The sequence below is a fragment of the Notamacropus eugenii genome, chromosome 3 (genome assembly GCF_028372415.1).
Source record: "Notamacropus eugenii isolate mMacEug1 chromosome 3, mMacEug1.pri_v2, whole genome shotgun sequence".
NCBI lineage: Eukaryota > Metazoa > Chordata > Mammalia > Diprotodontia > Macropodidae > Notamacropus > Notamacropus eugenii.
Genome location: NC_092874.1, coordinates 109773809 through 109791439, shown reverse-complemented (window position 1 = coordinate 109791439; position 17631 = coordinate 109773809). Strand labels below are relative to the sequence as shown.

The 17631-nt window shown below is 36.1% G+C and overlaps 1 protein-coding gene across 4 annotated transcripts in view; it reads left to right on the top strand.

Moving 5' to 3' along the window:
• UBN2 (ubinuclein 2) overlaps positions 1 to 11004 on the top strand; it is a 118969-nt gene extending 107965 nt beyond the window's left edge. For all 4 annotated transcript variants that reach the window (XR_011976191.1, XM_072650078.1, XM_072650079.1 and 1 more), the window contains one exon: positions 78 to 11004. Coding sequence is in view for 3 of the 4 variants with exons in the window: in XM_072650078.1 (XP_072506179.1) it covers positions 78 to 127 (50 nt within the window). In the remaining variant the exon portion in view is untranslated. The remainder of the gene's footprint in view (positions 1 to 77) is intronic.
• The last annotated feature ends 6627 nt before the right edge of the window (positions 11005 to 17631 follow it).

Genomic DNA, 17631 nt, shown 5'->3' with positions numbered 1-17631 from the left:
TCTGTAATTTTAAAAAAAAATTTATTCTTCTAATTTTTCTCTTTCTACTCACTGGCCCATTATTTTCTCTTTCTCAGATGGAGGCCAAAGTAAAGGGGACACTAAATTACAACGGAAAACTCAGTGACTTCCCAGCTAGCAAAGGAGTTGGAACACTTGATTGGCTGATGGAATCTACCTGATGGGAAAGTACTTATGTGGTCACAGGGCTGCTGTTTCTGTCAATGTTTACATTCTCTAGTCCCAAGCACTGTGGTGAGGAGGAAAAGGAAAAGAAAAACAATACTTGATCAAAGCCAGGTGCAGGAGGAAGAAAGGCTTTTGGGCAGACTTAGAGACCTTGTTCTCTTCTACAGAAAGACAAAGTTACAGTGCTAACTGGCTTTAAAGTGATTCAGTTGTCAAACCCACAGAAGTGCAAACTTGATTTTCCCCAGGGAAGGAAGAAGGAATTTGAACAGATTTGGGTGAATTTCATCCATCCTGGGGGTTGGGGCCTGACCACTCTGGGTGCAGATATAATTTCATAATAAGAAAAAATATTTTAGTCCAATATGTCTGAAATTAGACCAGCTTATCAGGAGTAATGATCATGTCTGCTTGAGTGGCCTATGCAGCAAATAATAAATTTGCCACAGAGAACCCATTAACATGTCCAGTGTCTGATACAGATAGTAGATGAATACGATATCCTCAAAAATCCTGATCAAACTTGAACCTTCTTTACTGATGCAGGATCTCCAGCATGTAGCAATCCCTCCATGTAGAACAGTATACACGGTGGACTGAGGATGCTGCAGGAAAGAGGAATAATAATAGTCCCTCTCCAGAAACTTATTTTAGCACAGTAATATGTAGTATTAAGTCATCTAGATTTTTTAAAGATAATTAAGAAAATGGAGTCTCTTTTGCTCTTATCAGATCAAATGTAAAGATTTTCCCCTTTTATCAAAGGGTCACTTTCCCTTTAGACACAGGTACTTATTGAATTTTGGCTGGTATTTTATTTGCCTGCTATTGATTGGTCAATTCTTAATTTCCATTCTTTTTTAATATAGTTACTGATATATTTTTCTCTTCTGAAAGGTGGGAAACCCTCAGGGTCAGTGTTCCTGCTGTGGTAGTCTCAGTCCTTGATAGTCTAATAATGTGACTTGTGACTCTCTTTAACCTAAATTCACATTAGTTAACAGATTCTTTTTTCATTTGGATATGGTACTTCAGATTAACTTTTGATTTAGACAGTAATCAGTGTATTTATGATATCATGGTTTTTCAGTGGCCATTTTGTGTGGCAGTCATATTTTGAGTGTTTTAGGTCAGCATTAAAAAGTTAATTCATGATTTCTGAGAACAGTGGGGCTAGTATCATTATGTATAGTAAGGAATTTCTGTGAAGATTTTTACAGCCCATCTCTCCTGCATAAAGCCTGAGTGCCTGAAGTCTGTTGTCATTGAATTAGAAGCAGTCAGGATCCTAGAGCCTCATTGGCTAGAAGTTTTGACAGGAGAGTCAGTTTGAAGGGTTGAGAATCCTCCACTGGTTAGGCTTCCACATGAACACACAATCAATGGCATAGGATTTTGAGTGGGCACATGGAGGAAAGTAAGTGCTTTGTTTGTTTTGATTAGACTTCGATTTTGGTTTGAGCTTTAAAAAACAAATGTTGCTCTGTTTTCTTTGCTTGAAATTTAGCTTTTTTAAAAGCCATGTGTTTCATGTCTTCAGCTGTGCTCAGAAGTAAAGGCTTTTGTGTTCAGTCCGCTTGTAGAATAAATGACAGACTAACCTAAAAGAAAATCATTCATTAAGCACTAGAACACTGACAAAAGGAAAAAGATTTCCTACCTGTTATTCATGGGAAATCATGTCACGTAGTTCATTTAGGGTTATGAGGGTACATAAGCTAATGCAGATCATGATTTTCCTTTATATAAAAAGTTCCTTGTAGCCTAAAAAACTATTAAATTACCAGCATTTTTATCTGGATTTTTTATCTTAAAGTCATTGACTTGACATTGTGACAAAAGAACATCTTTTTAAACATGTAACTGAATATTTGAGTTTTAAAAGCTTGATCACAATCTAGGAAAAAGGTTAATTTAAACTGACTCATTAATGAAGCCTTTGTTTTGCTTCTGTAAACCTAAGAATTTAGGTTACCATGATGCAAATGTGAGTGTTTTGACAATGCTAGTAGGTATTTTGGAAGAATTAGGAGAAGTTGCTGAGAGGGACATCAGGGCTCGATTAATATGAATTGATTTAAGTTTTGGTTAAGTGTTTATCAGACATATTTTTCCACTACATTTCATTTTAGTATTATCATCATTTTGCTTACATTCACTAAACTTAGTGGAAAATATGGAATCAGTTTAAAGAATTTCTTTATTTGTATCTATTTGAATGAATGTTAATGAGATTTTTGTTTTATGGCTAGTTATCGGTGATGAAGATTAGGGCTTTTGGAGTATTACTAAGCTTGCTACTTCTGTTAATTGTGCCATGATATGCTAAAATCCATCGCTTCAAATTTCATAGTAGAAACACTGTAATATGCATACTTCTTGAATTAACTTATGTGAAATCATGCCATATTGATTTTTTTGATAAATTTCCTGTGTCTTCCTGGCAATAGGGTTATGCATTGTTTTCCCTGATGTTATTTTATACCCACTAACAGACGTATCTGAAGAACTGAAGTATCTGAAGAATCCTTATTTTTAAGGGTTTAGAAACATTCAGGGTTCATTTTATTCAGTCTTTAATCTCTCTAGGATTCTTCTCAAATCTTTGATTTAAAACAAAAAATCATTATAAGTAACCTCACCATACTCTGTTCTATTTCCCCACCTTTTTAAATATTGTACAAGATGAGTCAAAAGACCAGTGCACACCTGGATATATATAATTAGAAATTTCTGCCAAGAGATAAACACGTGTTTTATATTTAGACTATAATATTGGAAATCACCCCCATATTCCTGTCAGTGTGCATTTGTACTGTGTGTCATACTTGAAAAGATGTTCAGTTCATTTGACTATTTTCAGCACAGGAACATGGGGACTTATGGATCATACTGTACTTTTGTACTTAAGCAAGGATCAAATTTTGTGATTTTTAAAGATGTTAAATTATTGGAAAGGACATTAGTAGATTCCACATTTCTTTAAAAGGAAGAGTGTTTCTCTGTAAGAGTGAAAGCGACGCCCCGATGCAGAAGGAGAGTTAGCACATTTAACCGAATCCCACTCAGCAGGGTTCTTGTTTCAGGAAGACTAAACTGCTTATTTTCAACTGTCTTATATTTTTAATGGCCTTCAATGATATATAAGCTGTTATTGTACATAAAAGAAATCCTCAGTATTCACAAGCAATAATAGCCAGTACAGCTGTCTCTTGAGAGAGCAGCACTGAGCTTAGATTGGGGACTGTATGGGAGCAAAGTGTCAAGCTCACTCAGAGCCTCCAAAATAAATGCAAGCAATAATGTCAAAGATAACCCTATAATAATGCCTTCTCATTTACTTGAGAGATCCAGAGAAAATAAATTAAGATTTTTCAAAACAACCTGGGGGAAAATACCAGGTTAATCTTGAACTATAGAATTCCTTTCTCAGGATCAGGAAGTCAGATGATCATGTTTATATACTCTTCCATGCCTACCACCCCTGTGATGGATGTTAGTAGTCCAAATTGCTGGGTTTGTTTGTTTGTTTGTTTGTTTTAATGAGGGAAGGTTGGATGGGGTTTATTCTATCATCAAGTAAAGGGAGAAACAGAATCAGTAGTATGAATGCTGTGGGTTTGACATCTGTTTAGTAAAAATCTATTAGAAGTGACTTTTAACCCAGGATCTTTTTTTTTTCCCCAAAGCAGATCTAAGTTGTTTACTACCCAGGGTTTGGGAAGGGCAGATACCTTTAGTCTTTTTCCTGTACCCATTACTGTATCCCCTTGCACCTCCACTTGGTACAAGACACTTTCCAGAACTTAAAATAGAGATATCTTATAATTGTCTTATACTGCCATTTATTAAAATAATTGTATATTCCTGGGGATCATCTTTTAGGACTCCAACTGTCTATCACATTTGCTGCTACATTTGTAAAATGAACTTTGACTATATTAGCAAACTTTAGCGTTTACAGTTCTTTATTTGGAAGAGGGGATCATAGTAGAATTTTGCTCATGGATAGAAATGAGATGTTTTATTTTGGGGAGTATACCATGAAAGCACAATGGCCCCTCTGTTCTGTTTTTGATTGTTTGAATTTTGAACTTATTTTAAAAGATGGAAATAGAGGAATAAGTGAAATCTGTAGTCAAACCAAACTTGAGGAATCTCCCTATACTTCAGCTCTGCAATTTCTGCTGAATTGAAGTTGTTAGTAGGGACACTTAATCTCAAGGTAGTTTTTTGTTGTTATTGTTATTCCTGTTTGGTTTTTTTAATAATGAAGCAGAAGACAAATTGCAGTAGGTAAATGACTAATTAATATTATGCAATTTTTATTTTATAAAAATTTAAGGAGGAAAAAGGTAAAATGTTGATGAATTTTAATCAGTCTCTACACTTGCAAAATGCTTATTATTGTCCCCTCTAAGATATGCTCTGTTCAGGCCTTTGTCCTTTGTTAAGTGCCTTTTTTTTTTCCTTTCTTTCTTTTTCCCCTTTGAAACTGTTCTCAGAGATCCTAAAGTGCAGGCTGAATAGTCAGGGATTTGAGAAGAAAATCTTAAACTTGCCAACGTGATATCATGCTGAAATACTCTTCCTTTTCCTAATATGTATGTGGCTGTATTTGTAAGATAATGTATATCTATATATGTATGCATATAGACATGCATATACACATTATAAAAACTAGGAGCTGCTATACCATTGCATCCTTTCTGAACACTCTCCTCCAACACTCTTGCTTTTAAGAAATGGGTAATTGATAGAAATGGGTACTTGGGAATCGTATTTCCAGTTGGTAGTAGCTGCTGCTTTGCATTTATGCTTGTGAATATACTTTGGAAAAGACCATTCATAAGTCTGTTTCTGACAATTCCATGTAGGTTCTTGTCACAAATGAAATGAAAACAATATACTTGCTATTACCGCTAGATATATTAGGTGGTTTCGGCACTTCAAACTTTGCTATGAGTAATGTCCAGTTGTTGAAGTATTAGAACAACAAAGGTATATTATAAGTTAAGATGATTGGGTACATTTGAGCATGGAGTAAAGCAAAACTAAAATAAAAATTAGATTTGGGGTTTGATACCTAAATAGTCTTTGAGGGAAGTGAGTGTTTTTGTAAGCACTATAAGAAGAAAAAACCCTAAATTTTCCTCTGAAAAATAGTGTTTTAAATAAAAATCCATGTAGCTACCTATGTTTTAAAAAAATAAAATTAAAACCATGGAAGGTTCAGATGCTGAAGACTGTAATCACAAAAAAGAAATTTTTAGTAAACTTAGAAGACTTTTTAGGTCTCTTTTGGGGGGGAGCAGCCATTATGTTGCTCTTGATTCAGGACTATGTAGATTTGTTCTTTGATTCAAGAAGCACATATATCCCCATATCGAAAATTCTTCTCTGTAACTATTAAAAACAAAGATGTTATTTTTATAAAGGAATTCATTATTTTGGGTCGAAAGTTTGAGATGAATTAATTTGTGAATCCAATGTTTTCCTTCTCTAGTGTAGTCAGTAAGTTCCCTTTTAAAAATTTTAACTTGGGGGAATGCTAAGGGTGAGGAGAGGAAGAAAGGAGCCATTCCTGGTAGCATTATTTAGTTAGAACAGACATCAGGTCTCCTGGGTTTCATCATGAGCATTGTCATTGGTTTATTGTGTTTAGGGGAAAATCATTTAACCTTTGTGCCTCAGATTACCCATCAGAAAATTGGGTATAATAATCTTCACCTACCTCCCAGGGATATCGTGAAACTTTAATATTTCAAAAAAATTTTTAGTTTCTCTAAAATTCCTACACAAGTGCAAAGTATTATTACTGTTTTCTTGTAAAGGCTGAATAACTGTTCTCCCATAATGGGTCTAAAAGTTCCATAATATTTTTAACATTTTGAAAAATCAATGAAAGTCTAATCTAGATGCTGATTTGATATTTTAATACACTTTCTTTATTCCTGGTGAGAAAAAAAGACATTTGTTTGAACCAGAAACACATTTATTGATTGATCGCATAATAAGTGATATGTCCTGTTTTTGTAAAGTGGTGGAAGTAGATCTCAATCTGGGAAACCCCAAATTCATTTTTAAATTGTTACATAATTTGATTTTTTTCTAAAGATTAAAACTGTTTCTTCAAAAATGGAATATACAACAGTGATACTGTATTCTACTGTTTCCTCTAACTGAATTGTCAATACCACAAGTTAACATTGCCATTAACAGTATGGCTGTGGCTACTGGGCTGAGACATGGCAAATGAATTAAAAGCCTCAAATTGACTGACTTTGGAGGTTAATAATAATCTTCACGTGACTATTTTCTTCCTCTAGAGCTAATTGTGTCAGACCAAACTACTTTTTTTTAGAGATTGGTAGGATTTTTTAGCTTTAAAGATGAAAAGAATTGGGAGACAATTTGTAATGGATCTTTCTAGGAATGAGCATAATGAGTCTTAGTTCTTCTACTCATGCACCAGACATCAGGCTCACCTGTAACTTAGTTTTATTTGGGGTGGGTAAAGTGCTTAGCCAGCTTTGCACTGAAGTGACAAATGCTACATAAACACTTTGTTCTCGTCATTTTGTAAAGTTCATAGTCAGCTCTATACACTCCCCATCTCCACTGGTGATAAGGTTCTGGCTTCTCTGTTCTCAGAAAAGCCCAAGAATGCTTTGCATTGGCTACATAGAACACAGGAATATGGGAGAGAGGTATAAGAGGTATTCTTTTCTGTCATGAGTAGGGAATATATATTTTTTTCCCAGTTCACAGAAGAAAATCAAATCATGTTTTTCTTTTTTCCTCATCCCTATTTGTCAAGTAGCAAATATATAAGTTTCTAATCATCATAAAAACCCAGTAGGAAGTATGAATTTGAATAATGGTAAAATGCTGAGTAATTGCCATTAGGGCATGTTTGTAGATTTCAGACTGTAGCACATGATCAGGATCAGTCAAGAGAGTTAAGGAGATGAATATAGGCTGTCTAGCCAAAATAAATCAGGAGAGAGAGCACCCCTGGCCCAAGTCAAGCAAAGCATCTGGTTTAGCTTGCAAAATTTTCCAAGGACCAATTAGTTTGTCTCTAGCGATTAAAAACTGTTCTTTTTTTGGTTGCTGTTTTATTGCTTTTTTGTTTCAAGATAAAGCCTTAGTTGTCACTAATATCAACTATGCAGATAAGTGTATTCTTTATTTCCCAGTATTATATAACTTTTTCCTCTTTTCCCATTCCTCAAATAACATGTTAGACTTCTACCCAAAGAATTAAGGCAAAAGGTTTTGTTGAATGTGTGTTCTTCAAGGAAAAAGAGAGAAATTCTGTTTTGTTTAACCTTGAAATGTGAACTTTGTATTAAAAAACAAAATGCAAACCCTTTCACTGGTGCCAGACTGCAGTTAATATCACAAAATGGCTTTGGGTTGTTGAAAAAAAACTATTTCAATGGAATGTTTAATACTAAGAGTGTTTCAAATAATGAGGCATACAATTTTCTGCAAAACTAAATCAAAAAGCCAGAGTTTCGTTTCTATGTTATTCTGATTTGGAAATAGTTTTGGAAACTGAATCTGTAATCCTTGCCCTTCCTGTTCTCCCATCAATCCACCTTTTCTTATTTTCTAATCATTGTGATTAAATAGTCCATCTATTCAACTTATCCACTGTCTCTCCAGAATGAAATTTTAGCAACCCATTTTCTTCCCATTCAATTCCAAAGCCAAGAGTGGGATCCAAAATATATTCCAAAAGATTAGTATTCACATCTTAGTTGAGGAATTTGTAAGGATTGTTTGTACTGTTGCTAAAGCTCTATATTGGGAGACCAGAACTGTTTTTCTTATAAGTTTATTAAAAATGTTTGGATAAATCAGACTATATTCATATATCCTAAAGTGAAATTACATGTCCTTAAAAACTGATTGTTGAAAAGTAAATTTTAGTGATAGAAATATCTACCTTTGTTTCTATCTCATGGCCTACTGCTTTTCCCTCTTCCACTTACAATGGATTTCCATTTCAGAGTATCTCAGAACTTCTGGCACTTTTCCAAGTTTGTTAGCCAAACAGATCAAGTATGCCTGTTGAGAAGAGAGGTGTAATTATGTAGGTATCTGTGTCCAGGATTTAAAGAAGTTAGTTGGTCCTCAGTAGATGACTAAAACTTTTTTTCTTTTCTCTTACTATAATGCAGAATCACAGGTTTCTCAACGGTTAGAAGGTAGCACTGGTGACATTGTCTGTCTCAGAGAAAGCAATTGGCAAGTTCTTTTCTCAGAAGTTGAGGTGGTTTTTTATGGGGGTTCTCATTGCTCTTAAAGTTCTGCCTCTTTCACATCCAGTCCTTCCTGGAAAATGGTAGAGTTGTTGTTAGAGATCTGGTTCCTACAGACCCATTGAACCCCTAGCTGTAGGGTATTGATTTTTCCTTAATTTTCAGACACCCCCGTATTACCTAGAAATAATGGTGATGTGCTGAATTTTACTGTTTTTAGTCAGCTTTTTTTACAAGTTATTCTAATGCTATTTTTTTTTTATAAGTAGACTAATTAAAACCTAATGAAAGGAAAAATAAGATACCATTACCCCAGGGTAGGTTGAAAATAATTTTCTTTTTAAAGCCTATAAATTAATTAGATTTACCATCTTCTTCAAAGCATATTTGGAAGTCTGCAGCAATAAAGGTAAGCAGGCTGGCCACGTCTTTACTATATGGCATCCTCCACTTGCCCTGTCTACTACGTTTCAACTTTCATGTTCAACCTATTCTTACATCTAGAGTTGTTCCCAGTCCCTTTTTTAATTATACTGGTTTTGCCTTCGATAGTTATCTAGAACATTAATAATTCCTTCTGTTCAAACTAGAGATGACATTGGTCATCTGCTTCTCTTAGCAGTTACTGTTTAATGTAATTGACTAGCTGGGAATTTGACCACTAACTTTTTGATTTATTATTTTCAAGCCTGGATATATACCTACATAATTTCATATACCTCAATGAGCTCCATTGGTTTAGCAAATAATCTTTGCAACAGACTTTCAAAATTTGAGAATGTAACTCATGTCCTCTACTCACTAGCCAACTTCCCTGTGAAAGGGTTTAAACTGCAGTATCCTTTGTTTTACCACCATTTTAAATTTTTTTCAAAGTTTAACTGTATAGTCTATCAAAAGTAGCAAATTACTCTCCAACAAATGAGGATGTGCAGGACTGGAGGGCTTCCCTGAGGTGTTTCACCTGCTTGTAGTTGTCAAGTTTAGCTGTAAGGCTGAGGAAATGAAAGCTCTGATTGATTAACAGTTATTTTGCCCCAGCTGTCAAATGTTTCTTAAAGCCTTCCTAAGGATCTAAAAAGACCACTCACCAGTCAACCCCCAACACACATCCAACACACTTTTTCTTAATAGCAAAAGTAATGCACATTTGTGGAAATTGTTTTGGGACTGCAGATCTATATATTATAATTGCTTTGCAGTAATTACCCTACTCAGCTTTTTATTCTGGGTCACCTAACATCCGTACCCCTCAGGCATGAATATTGATGTGGGGAAGATAGAAAAGCAGTATGTAACTTAATGATGCTTTTTCCTGGAGAGAATCTTGCCTCCAGTATACATATTCCTCTTTCTCCAGCCACCTCCACGCTTGGTATATGATACCAGCATGCTTCAGAACCAACCTTGAAGGAAGGGGCCTGAATAATCTATTGCAGCTGCTTTTGTTGATAGGCACTAATTGCAATTGTATTGTGTTTGTTTATTAGGGAGATGCATTTTGCTAACTTGAAGGGATACTGTAATTCTAAACAAGTGTGTGACTTAATATTTTGTTTTTATTATTTTTTCTCTCCTTTAAAAACTGGACCTGAACACAAGCTTTGAGTTGATTTTTGTAATAATCTCAGGACCTGAAAGATTGTAGCATTTAGTGTGTCTTAAAAATTATGTACTGTACCAGCCATGGATTTTTGTAAATACACCCTTCTCCCTTTTTTGTATTATTTTAGTAAAAAAAAAAAAATTTTAAATAAAGGGGGGGGTGGTGATTTGTGTATTTGTATGGGTGTGTGTGGGGGTGTGTGTGTGTATGCATATATAAGGCTCTTTTCAAGACAACTTGGTGCTTGCTTAATTTCCAGCTCTTGTTAGAGTGGGAGTATGAACAAACTGCTGCTACTAAAACCCTGCACTGAGCATAGGCATTTCCATTTTGTCCTTTCTAATAGTTGATTAGATGTTGGCTACCAGATTACTACTAGGAAGTTAAACCTCCTCTTCCCACTACCCCACTGCCACCTGCATTCTTAGTTGTGCAGGATAGAACCTTACCCTGGAGTAGCTTAATATTAAAGATAACTCTAATGAAGGATTCTTCTAGTCTCAGAAAATAGTCATATGGAACTTTTCTCCATTTTCAAATCTTTACTTTTAAGAACTCTTCTTTTCAGAGTTCTGTAAGAAGTGCATAAAAGCAGTTTTTATTTTACATCCTGGAACGTGTTAGTGTCTTTTAGTGGGCAAGAGGGTGTGAATATTCCTAAATGTGTATCTGTGAAAGTGGTAAACTCTGTGGATATGCCCCAAATAGTGCAGGGATTTTATTCTTTAATTTTTAATTTTTTTGGCAACAGCCTTGCTCATATTCCAGACATAGCTAGCAGTTCCCTGTTTTAAAACAGGAGCCTTATTTGATTCAGCTGTAGATGTTTCCTGTCCTTCATTTGTGGCAGGGCCCTTTTACATGAGTGTTCCTTTTTTTCTTTTATATGTGTCATGTGTCTGTGTTGTATTAAATAAAAAAGGAATGTACATATCATGTCTGTTGTGCTCTTATTGATTTGGGACAACATGGTATAGTGGATAGTCAAATCCTACCTCAAATACTTAATATCTTCTTAACCTGATTAATAAATCACTTAAAACGTGGGAGGGAAATAACTTCAGTTTCTTCATCTGTAAAGTGAAGATAATGATACTTGAATTAACTACCTCATACAAGATTGTTGTGAGGAAAGCCTTTTGCAAGCTTTAAGGTGCAATATAAATATGAGTCATTCTCAGTTTTGGAATCCTGAGTCATTATTTTAACCATTATTCACTGGGCATCCACTAAGTGGTTAACTTACACTTACTGGGCCCTCTTGTTGTCAAGAAACTTGTATAAAGATCATAAATTTTTTATTATATAACTAGAGAGATAAGTAATAATTAAAAAAAAAACCCGAGAGATAACATACAAGACAATGTATTTTTAATTTTAATTCAATTGCCATATGAGTGATAGAAACAACAGTTGTTGACTCAACTATAGGAAGCAATGTGGTATGGTAGAAAGAACTTTGAACTCACAATCAGGAAACCTGGCTTCTTGTTGGTCTTCCACTAATTAGCTGCAACAGTTAAGTAAGTAAACTCTTTGGGCCTATTTGATTTTCTGTAAAATTGAGGGGATTAGATTCTTTCTAGCTCTAATAATGTATGATTCAGAAGTTAACGTGGGCTGAAGTGGAGGAGGTGAGAGCCCATCCAGCCTTTATTGGATAGTATTTGAATATCTGGGAAGAGTATTACAGACAGATAAAATGGAATTGGCAAATTCATGGTGGCTGAAATGTTTATGGTCTATTTAGGGGAGAATATTTAGACCAGGCTTACTGAATTGTAAGAGGGAGAAAGTTAAAAAGGTAGGTAGGGCCTAGATTGTGGAGGAATTCAAGTACCTGGCTAAGGAGTTTTAATTTTGAATTTTCACGAATAGGTATGGGAAGCCAATGGTCTTTGAATAGGAATAATATAAAGTGGTAGTTTTAAGAAGGTGAATTTGTCAATGTGCACAAGATGGAAGAGTGAAAGGCTACTGAAGGTAGAGAGATTTGGTCTTTACAATAGTTTAAACTCAGTTACATGATTAGTTTACTGTGGTGTTAATGGATTTGGAAATTTGGGTTTTGAAAAATGGATTTGTATTTGGTTGTGAAAGCATGCCAAAAACATCATGAAGAAAAAATGGATATGACTTGGGTGGAGGAAAGGAAGAAGAGAGAGAAGGAAGATTTAAAGACAACTCTAAAGTTTTGTGTCTGACTAACTAGGAAGAATGATAACGCTTGGCAAAAATAGAAAAATCAGGAAAGAAAAGGCAATTTTAGGGAAGGATGAATTGTAGATGGATGGATGGATAGATGGGCATTGAGTTTTAGGTGATAAGAAATCTACAGCTAAGGATGTGAAACTGGAATTTGAAGAATGAGCTAAAAATATAAACACAGGAGTCATCCACATATAGATGATATTTGAAGCCATGAAATTGGATGAATTTTTAGAGGAAGAGTACATAAAAAGACTAGGGCAGAAAACTGAGCTTTAGGGAACATCCACCTCCAAATGGAAGAAGGAGCAGATTGTAGAGAAGTAGACGCAACATAGGCCAGGGATCCAAGGCAGTAGAATTACAAGGAGATGGCCACAACAGACACGGGGGAAAAGAAGTATAAAAAATGCTAGACAACAGATCAAATCTAATCCGATCTAAAAGGTCTGGTATAAGTCAACGATCTAAAAGACAAGAGATTGCCTGCTGAAAATGGTTTACCTGTCAAGAGTAATGACTGCCTACATCTGTTCAGTGCTTTATAGTTTACAACACAAATATTCTTGTGTAAACTTTACAACAGTCTTGTCCAGCAGGTAGTGTCCATACAGTTATCTTCACTTTACATATGCAGAAACTGAGCCCCAAAGAGTTTAGGTAATATAAAAGTAAGTAACAGTCACAGGGGCAAGGAAGTTAGTGAAATAAGGAGCTAGAACCAGGTCCCAGGGGTTAAGATAGTCAGAGATTAGGAATCTAAAAAGTTGTCATTCAAAGGTAAGGCATCAGCATGCAGAACACACCCAAGTAAGCAAAAACCTAGGGTTGAAACTTTTTGACTTCTGCCCTCTTTACAACTTGCTGCCTAGCATATGGGACTGTAGGGAAGAGGAAAGTGCATACAGCTATTCAAAGAAAGGCTCAGGGAGTAACTAAGGAGGTACCCATCAACTGGAAAATAATTCAGATAATTGTGGTATATGAATGTAATGGAATATTATTGTTCCATTAAAAAAATGAAGAAATGGATAGTTTCAGTGAAGTCTGGGAAGGTGCCTAAGCTGTTGAAGTGAAGAGAGCAAAACCAGGAGAACAGTTTACATAGTAACAACACTGTGAAAACAACTGAAAAATTTCTGAAAGAAAAAACTGATCAATGCAATGCCCAACTGTGTGTCAAAGAACCTGTGATGAAGAAAAACCTGGTCCACCTCCTGACAGAGAGGGGACAGACTCAGAATGGATGCAGAATGAGACATTTTTCAGATATATCCAATGTGGAATTTATTTTAATTTATTTTGCTTGACTGTGAATTTGTTTTAAAAAAAGTTTTGTTTTTCTTTCCTTTGGAGGAAGGGAAGATGAGAGAGGGAGTTTTGTTCAATGGAAAAAAAAATTTTTTTCAAGAGGAAGAGAACTTATTTGCCTTTTACAGTTCTCTCTAGGCTAGAAACCCTAGGAAGGGGTATGACACCCCATCCTATGTCTAGCAAACTGACCTATTCCCTCTTATTCCAGTGTTACAGAACCTCTGAAAATTACTCCCCTCACCTCTACTACTATTCCTTTTTCTTTAATCCCCATGCATTTCAGTCCTGCCCCTCCCCAGGTCCCATCCAGCTTTATATAAACTTCCCCTCCATCAAACCCTGGAACCCTTTACTAGTAACAAACTGTCTTGTCCTAGACCTTTTCTTCTAGGTCATCTTTTGGATGACACTTAGGAGACTTAGCTTCCCTCAGAAAACAGTACATCTTTGTCCATGCTCTCCAATACTAGATTCATCTGTCCTGGCATAAATCCCTACCACTCCTCTTTCTTGCAACGCACACATTAGACCAAGATAAAGTCTTGCTCCTTGCTTCCACTTCCAAATCCTCTTCCTGCTACAATGTCTCCTTTTTTGATGTTTGATCCATCTACCTTATTCATCTTCAGTGGCATTATTATGCTACCCCTAAGTCATCTCCCTCCTCTCAAGGAGTTCAGTACCTGGCTGATGGTCTTCTCCACCTTAATTCTAACCCTTATATTTATTTGAAGGCTTCAATATACATATTTTCTTCAGATCACCTGTTCTTCAACTTTCTCATTTCCCAGTGACATACAAAAATACCCTCTATCTTAGCGCCAACAAATGTTCCACCTCCATGATCAAGAACTCTGAAGTTCCTTTATCTGACTATAACATCCCCCTATGCTTCATTCTTCCTGAAACTAGTTTTCATTCTCATTGTGACCTCCAAACCCTCCATTCCTCACTGATCTCTAAGACTCTTAGTTCTACTATGGTCTCTCAGAGTCAAAGTTTAGAGTTAAATGGGACCTAAATAACTATCTAATCCAACCCATATCCAAAAATTGTACCGAAAACCCAGTGTAACATCTCCAACAAGCAGTTATCCAATATCTGCTTGAAGATCTATAAAGGAAAATCCACCACCTCTAGAGGTAGCCTATTCTGCTCCAAGTGTTTGGAATACCAACCCCAAATTTTCCTCTTTGCTTTTGGTTCTGTGTTCTGGGATCAAACAAAACAACCCTTGTACTTCTAGGTGGCACTATGAATAGAAAGCGAGACCTTATAGACAGGAAAACCTGAGTTCCTATCTAGCCTCAGAGACTTATTGGCTGTGTGATCCTCAGCAAGTCACTTAATCTCTTTATCTCCGTTTCCTTAAATGCCAATGGGAATAATGATAGCATCATCTGCCTTTCAGGGTTGTTGTGAAATTCAGATGAGATAGTAACTGTAAAGTGTTTAGCACAGTACCTGGAACATAGGAATCACTGTGATTATCATGACTGCTCTTGAAGTACTTCAACAGAACTATATCTCCCTTGACTTCTTTGCCAATATCTTCTGAGACAAAGGCCCTTCACTATTCTCTTCTCCTCTGAGTGCTTCCCAGCCTATTAATGTACTCCCCAAACTTGGACATCCAAAACTGGACACAAAATTCCACATGTGGTCTGTCTAGGATGGAGTGGTCTCTTTATTCCTAGAAGTTATGACCCTCTTAAGCAGCTCATGGCTGCATCAGCTTTCTTTTTTTTTTCTTTTTTTTGTCACCACTTCACACTGATGGTACATCTTTAGCTTGCAATTCACCATGTGCTGAGATGTTTTCCAGACTGGGAATCATGCCTCTCCCATCATTACTTTTGAGGTTGAAATTTTTTTAAGCCAAGCATAAGACTTCATGTTTATCTTTATTGAACTTCATCTTGTAAAATTCAGACTAATGTTCTGACCTTGTTTGGTATGCCTTCTATACCTTTATCTAAGACATTTATAGAAACGTTAACACAGGAGCAAGCACAGATTCCTGGGGCATTCCACTGGAGACTTTCTAAACTGACATTGAACCATTAACAACTAGGCTTTGTCTGCACTTTCAACTAATTATGAATTCATCTATTTATATTATTAGCTTGTTCCTTGTAAGAGTGGAAGTAGATACTTAATCAAATGCCTTACCAAAATTAGGTTTGAAATACTAGTTAGGTAATTTTTATAAAAAATGGAAAAAAGATCAGTCTGGTGTGATCTGTTCTTGAGAAAGCCATGTTGGCTAACTCCTTGGTCACCTTTGCTGCATCATTACCCATGCCCCACCCCTTTTGTGTTGGTTGATGTGCCCCCAAGATGTGTCCTGGGCTCTCTTTCCTCAATATCCATTTTATTTTGGGAATCTAAGTCTCTCCTTAGCTCCAGTCCAGCATCAGCATCTTCCTAATGAATATTTACAACTGTATGTTCCCTCAGCACCTCAAAGTCAGTGTGTCCAAAACAAATCATCTTGCCCCACAAAATGCCCTTCTTCCCAACTTCCTTATTTCTGTCAAGAGAACCATTGTCCATCCATCCTTCCAATTTTCTCATCCTAGGAGTCATCCTTGAGTCATCACTTTCCTTCACTCCTTCTATCTGGTCAGTTACCAAAGCTTATGAAGTCCAACTTCATAGCATCTCTCATGTCTCTTTCTCTCCACATAGCCACCACCTGGGTTAAGGCCACTTTCACAATAATATGCTAATGCTTTTCTCTACTTCTAGTCCTACACCTCTTCAATTCATCTTCCACACAGCTGACAAACTGATATTCCTAAGATATAGAGTCATATCATGTCACTTCCCTACTCAAAAAAGCTCTAACTTCCCTCTTCAAGTCTAGGAACAAAATATAAATTATTTCACAGTATGACTCCTAAATTTTGTGGTTTAATGCACATATATATATATACACACACATATATATATGTAATGGACATATATATGCCAAACTGGAATTTATGCCTTTATGTGGGCTCTCCTCCATGCTTGGAATGCCCTCGCTTCTTATGTAACTCTCACATTGATGGTCTCATCAAGTGCCTCCTCTCACTTAATTGCTAGTGGCCTCCCCTTGGAAATAACTCTTTACTTTGTGTTTTGAATGTACTTGTCAGTGTGCGTGTTTGTTTTTCCCCTGGAAATAGAATATAAGCTCCTTGAGGGTAAAGACTTTTAATTTTTATCTTTGTGTTTCTTTCACATAACATTTGGTACTTGAAACATGGCAGGTGCTTCGCAAAAGCTTGTTAAATGAATCACTCCATTACTTTCATTCAGCAGGCTTATTTACCAGCTTTTAGAAGAAAGCTGAAGATAATCCCTGAATCTAACGAGAAGGACCATAAACTAAACTACTTGAAATTATGAAGGCTAAAGGTTTAGCTTTGGCTGCCACCTCTGTGTGCCAAAATAGTTTTTTCTCAGGTGTGCATGTATATGTCAACATATGATGTAAAATACCTGTTTGTTCAACCTCCTGCAAGTTTCTATGTGTCATGGAGCCAGCTCACTGAAGCTGATGAAAGATTAGTCTCCCACCCCTCCTATTACTATGTTAATCCAGATGTACAGCAGAATAATAAAAAAGAAAAGCATTTGAGTGACAGGTCACACACAAAGAGGGACACAAAACAAAGAGATAGGAAGTTTTCCATTATGCTGCTCTGCCTAGAAGATGTAGGGCTGGAGAGATAATTTCTTTGTAATAATAATAGATAATGTTTTTATAGCTCTTGACAAAATGCTTTACATGCATAATATCTGATTCCCACCGTAGTACTGGGAGGCAGGTCATACAGGTATTATTCTACTTTAGAAAGTTGTTGTTCAGTTGTTTCAGTCATGTCTAACTTTCCTTTCTCGCAAAGATACTGGAGTGGTTTGCATTTCCTTCTCCAGCTCATTTTACAGGTGAGGAAACTGAGGCAACAGGGTTAAATGACTTGTGCAGGGTCACATAGCTAGTAAGTGTCCGAGGCCAGATTTGAACTCAAGAAGATGAGTCTTGCTTAT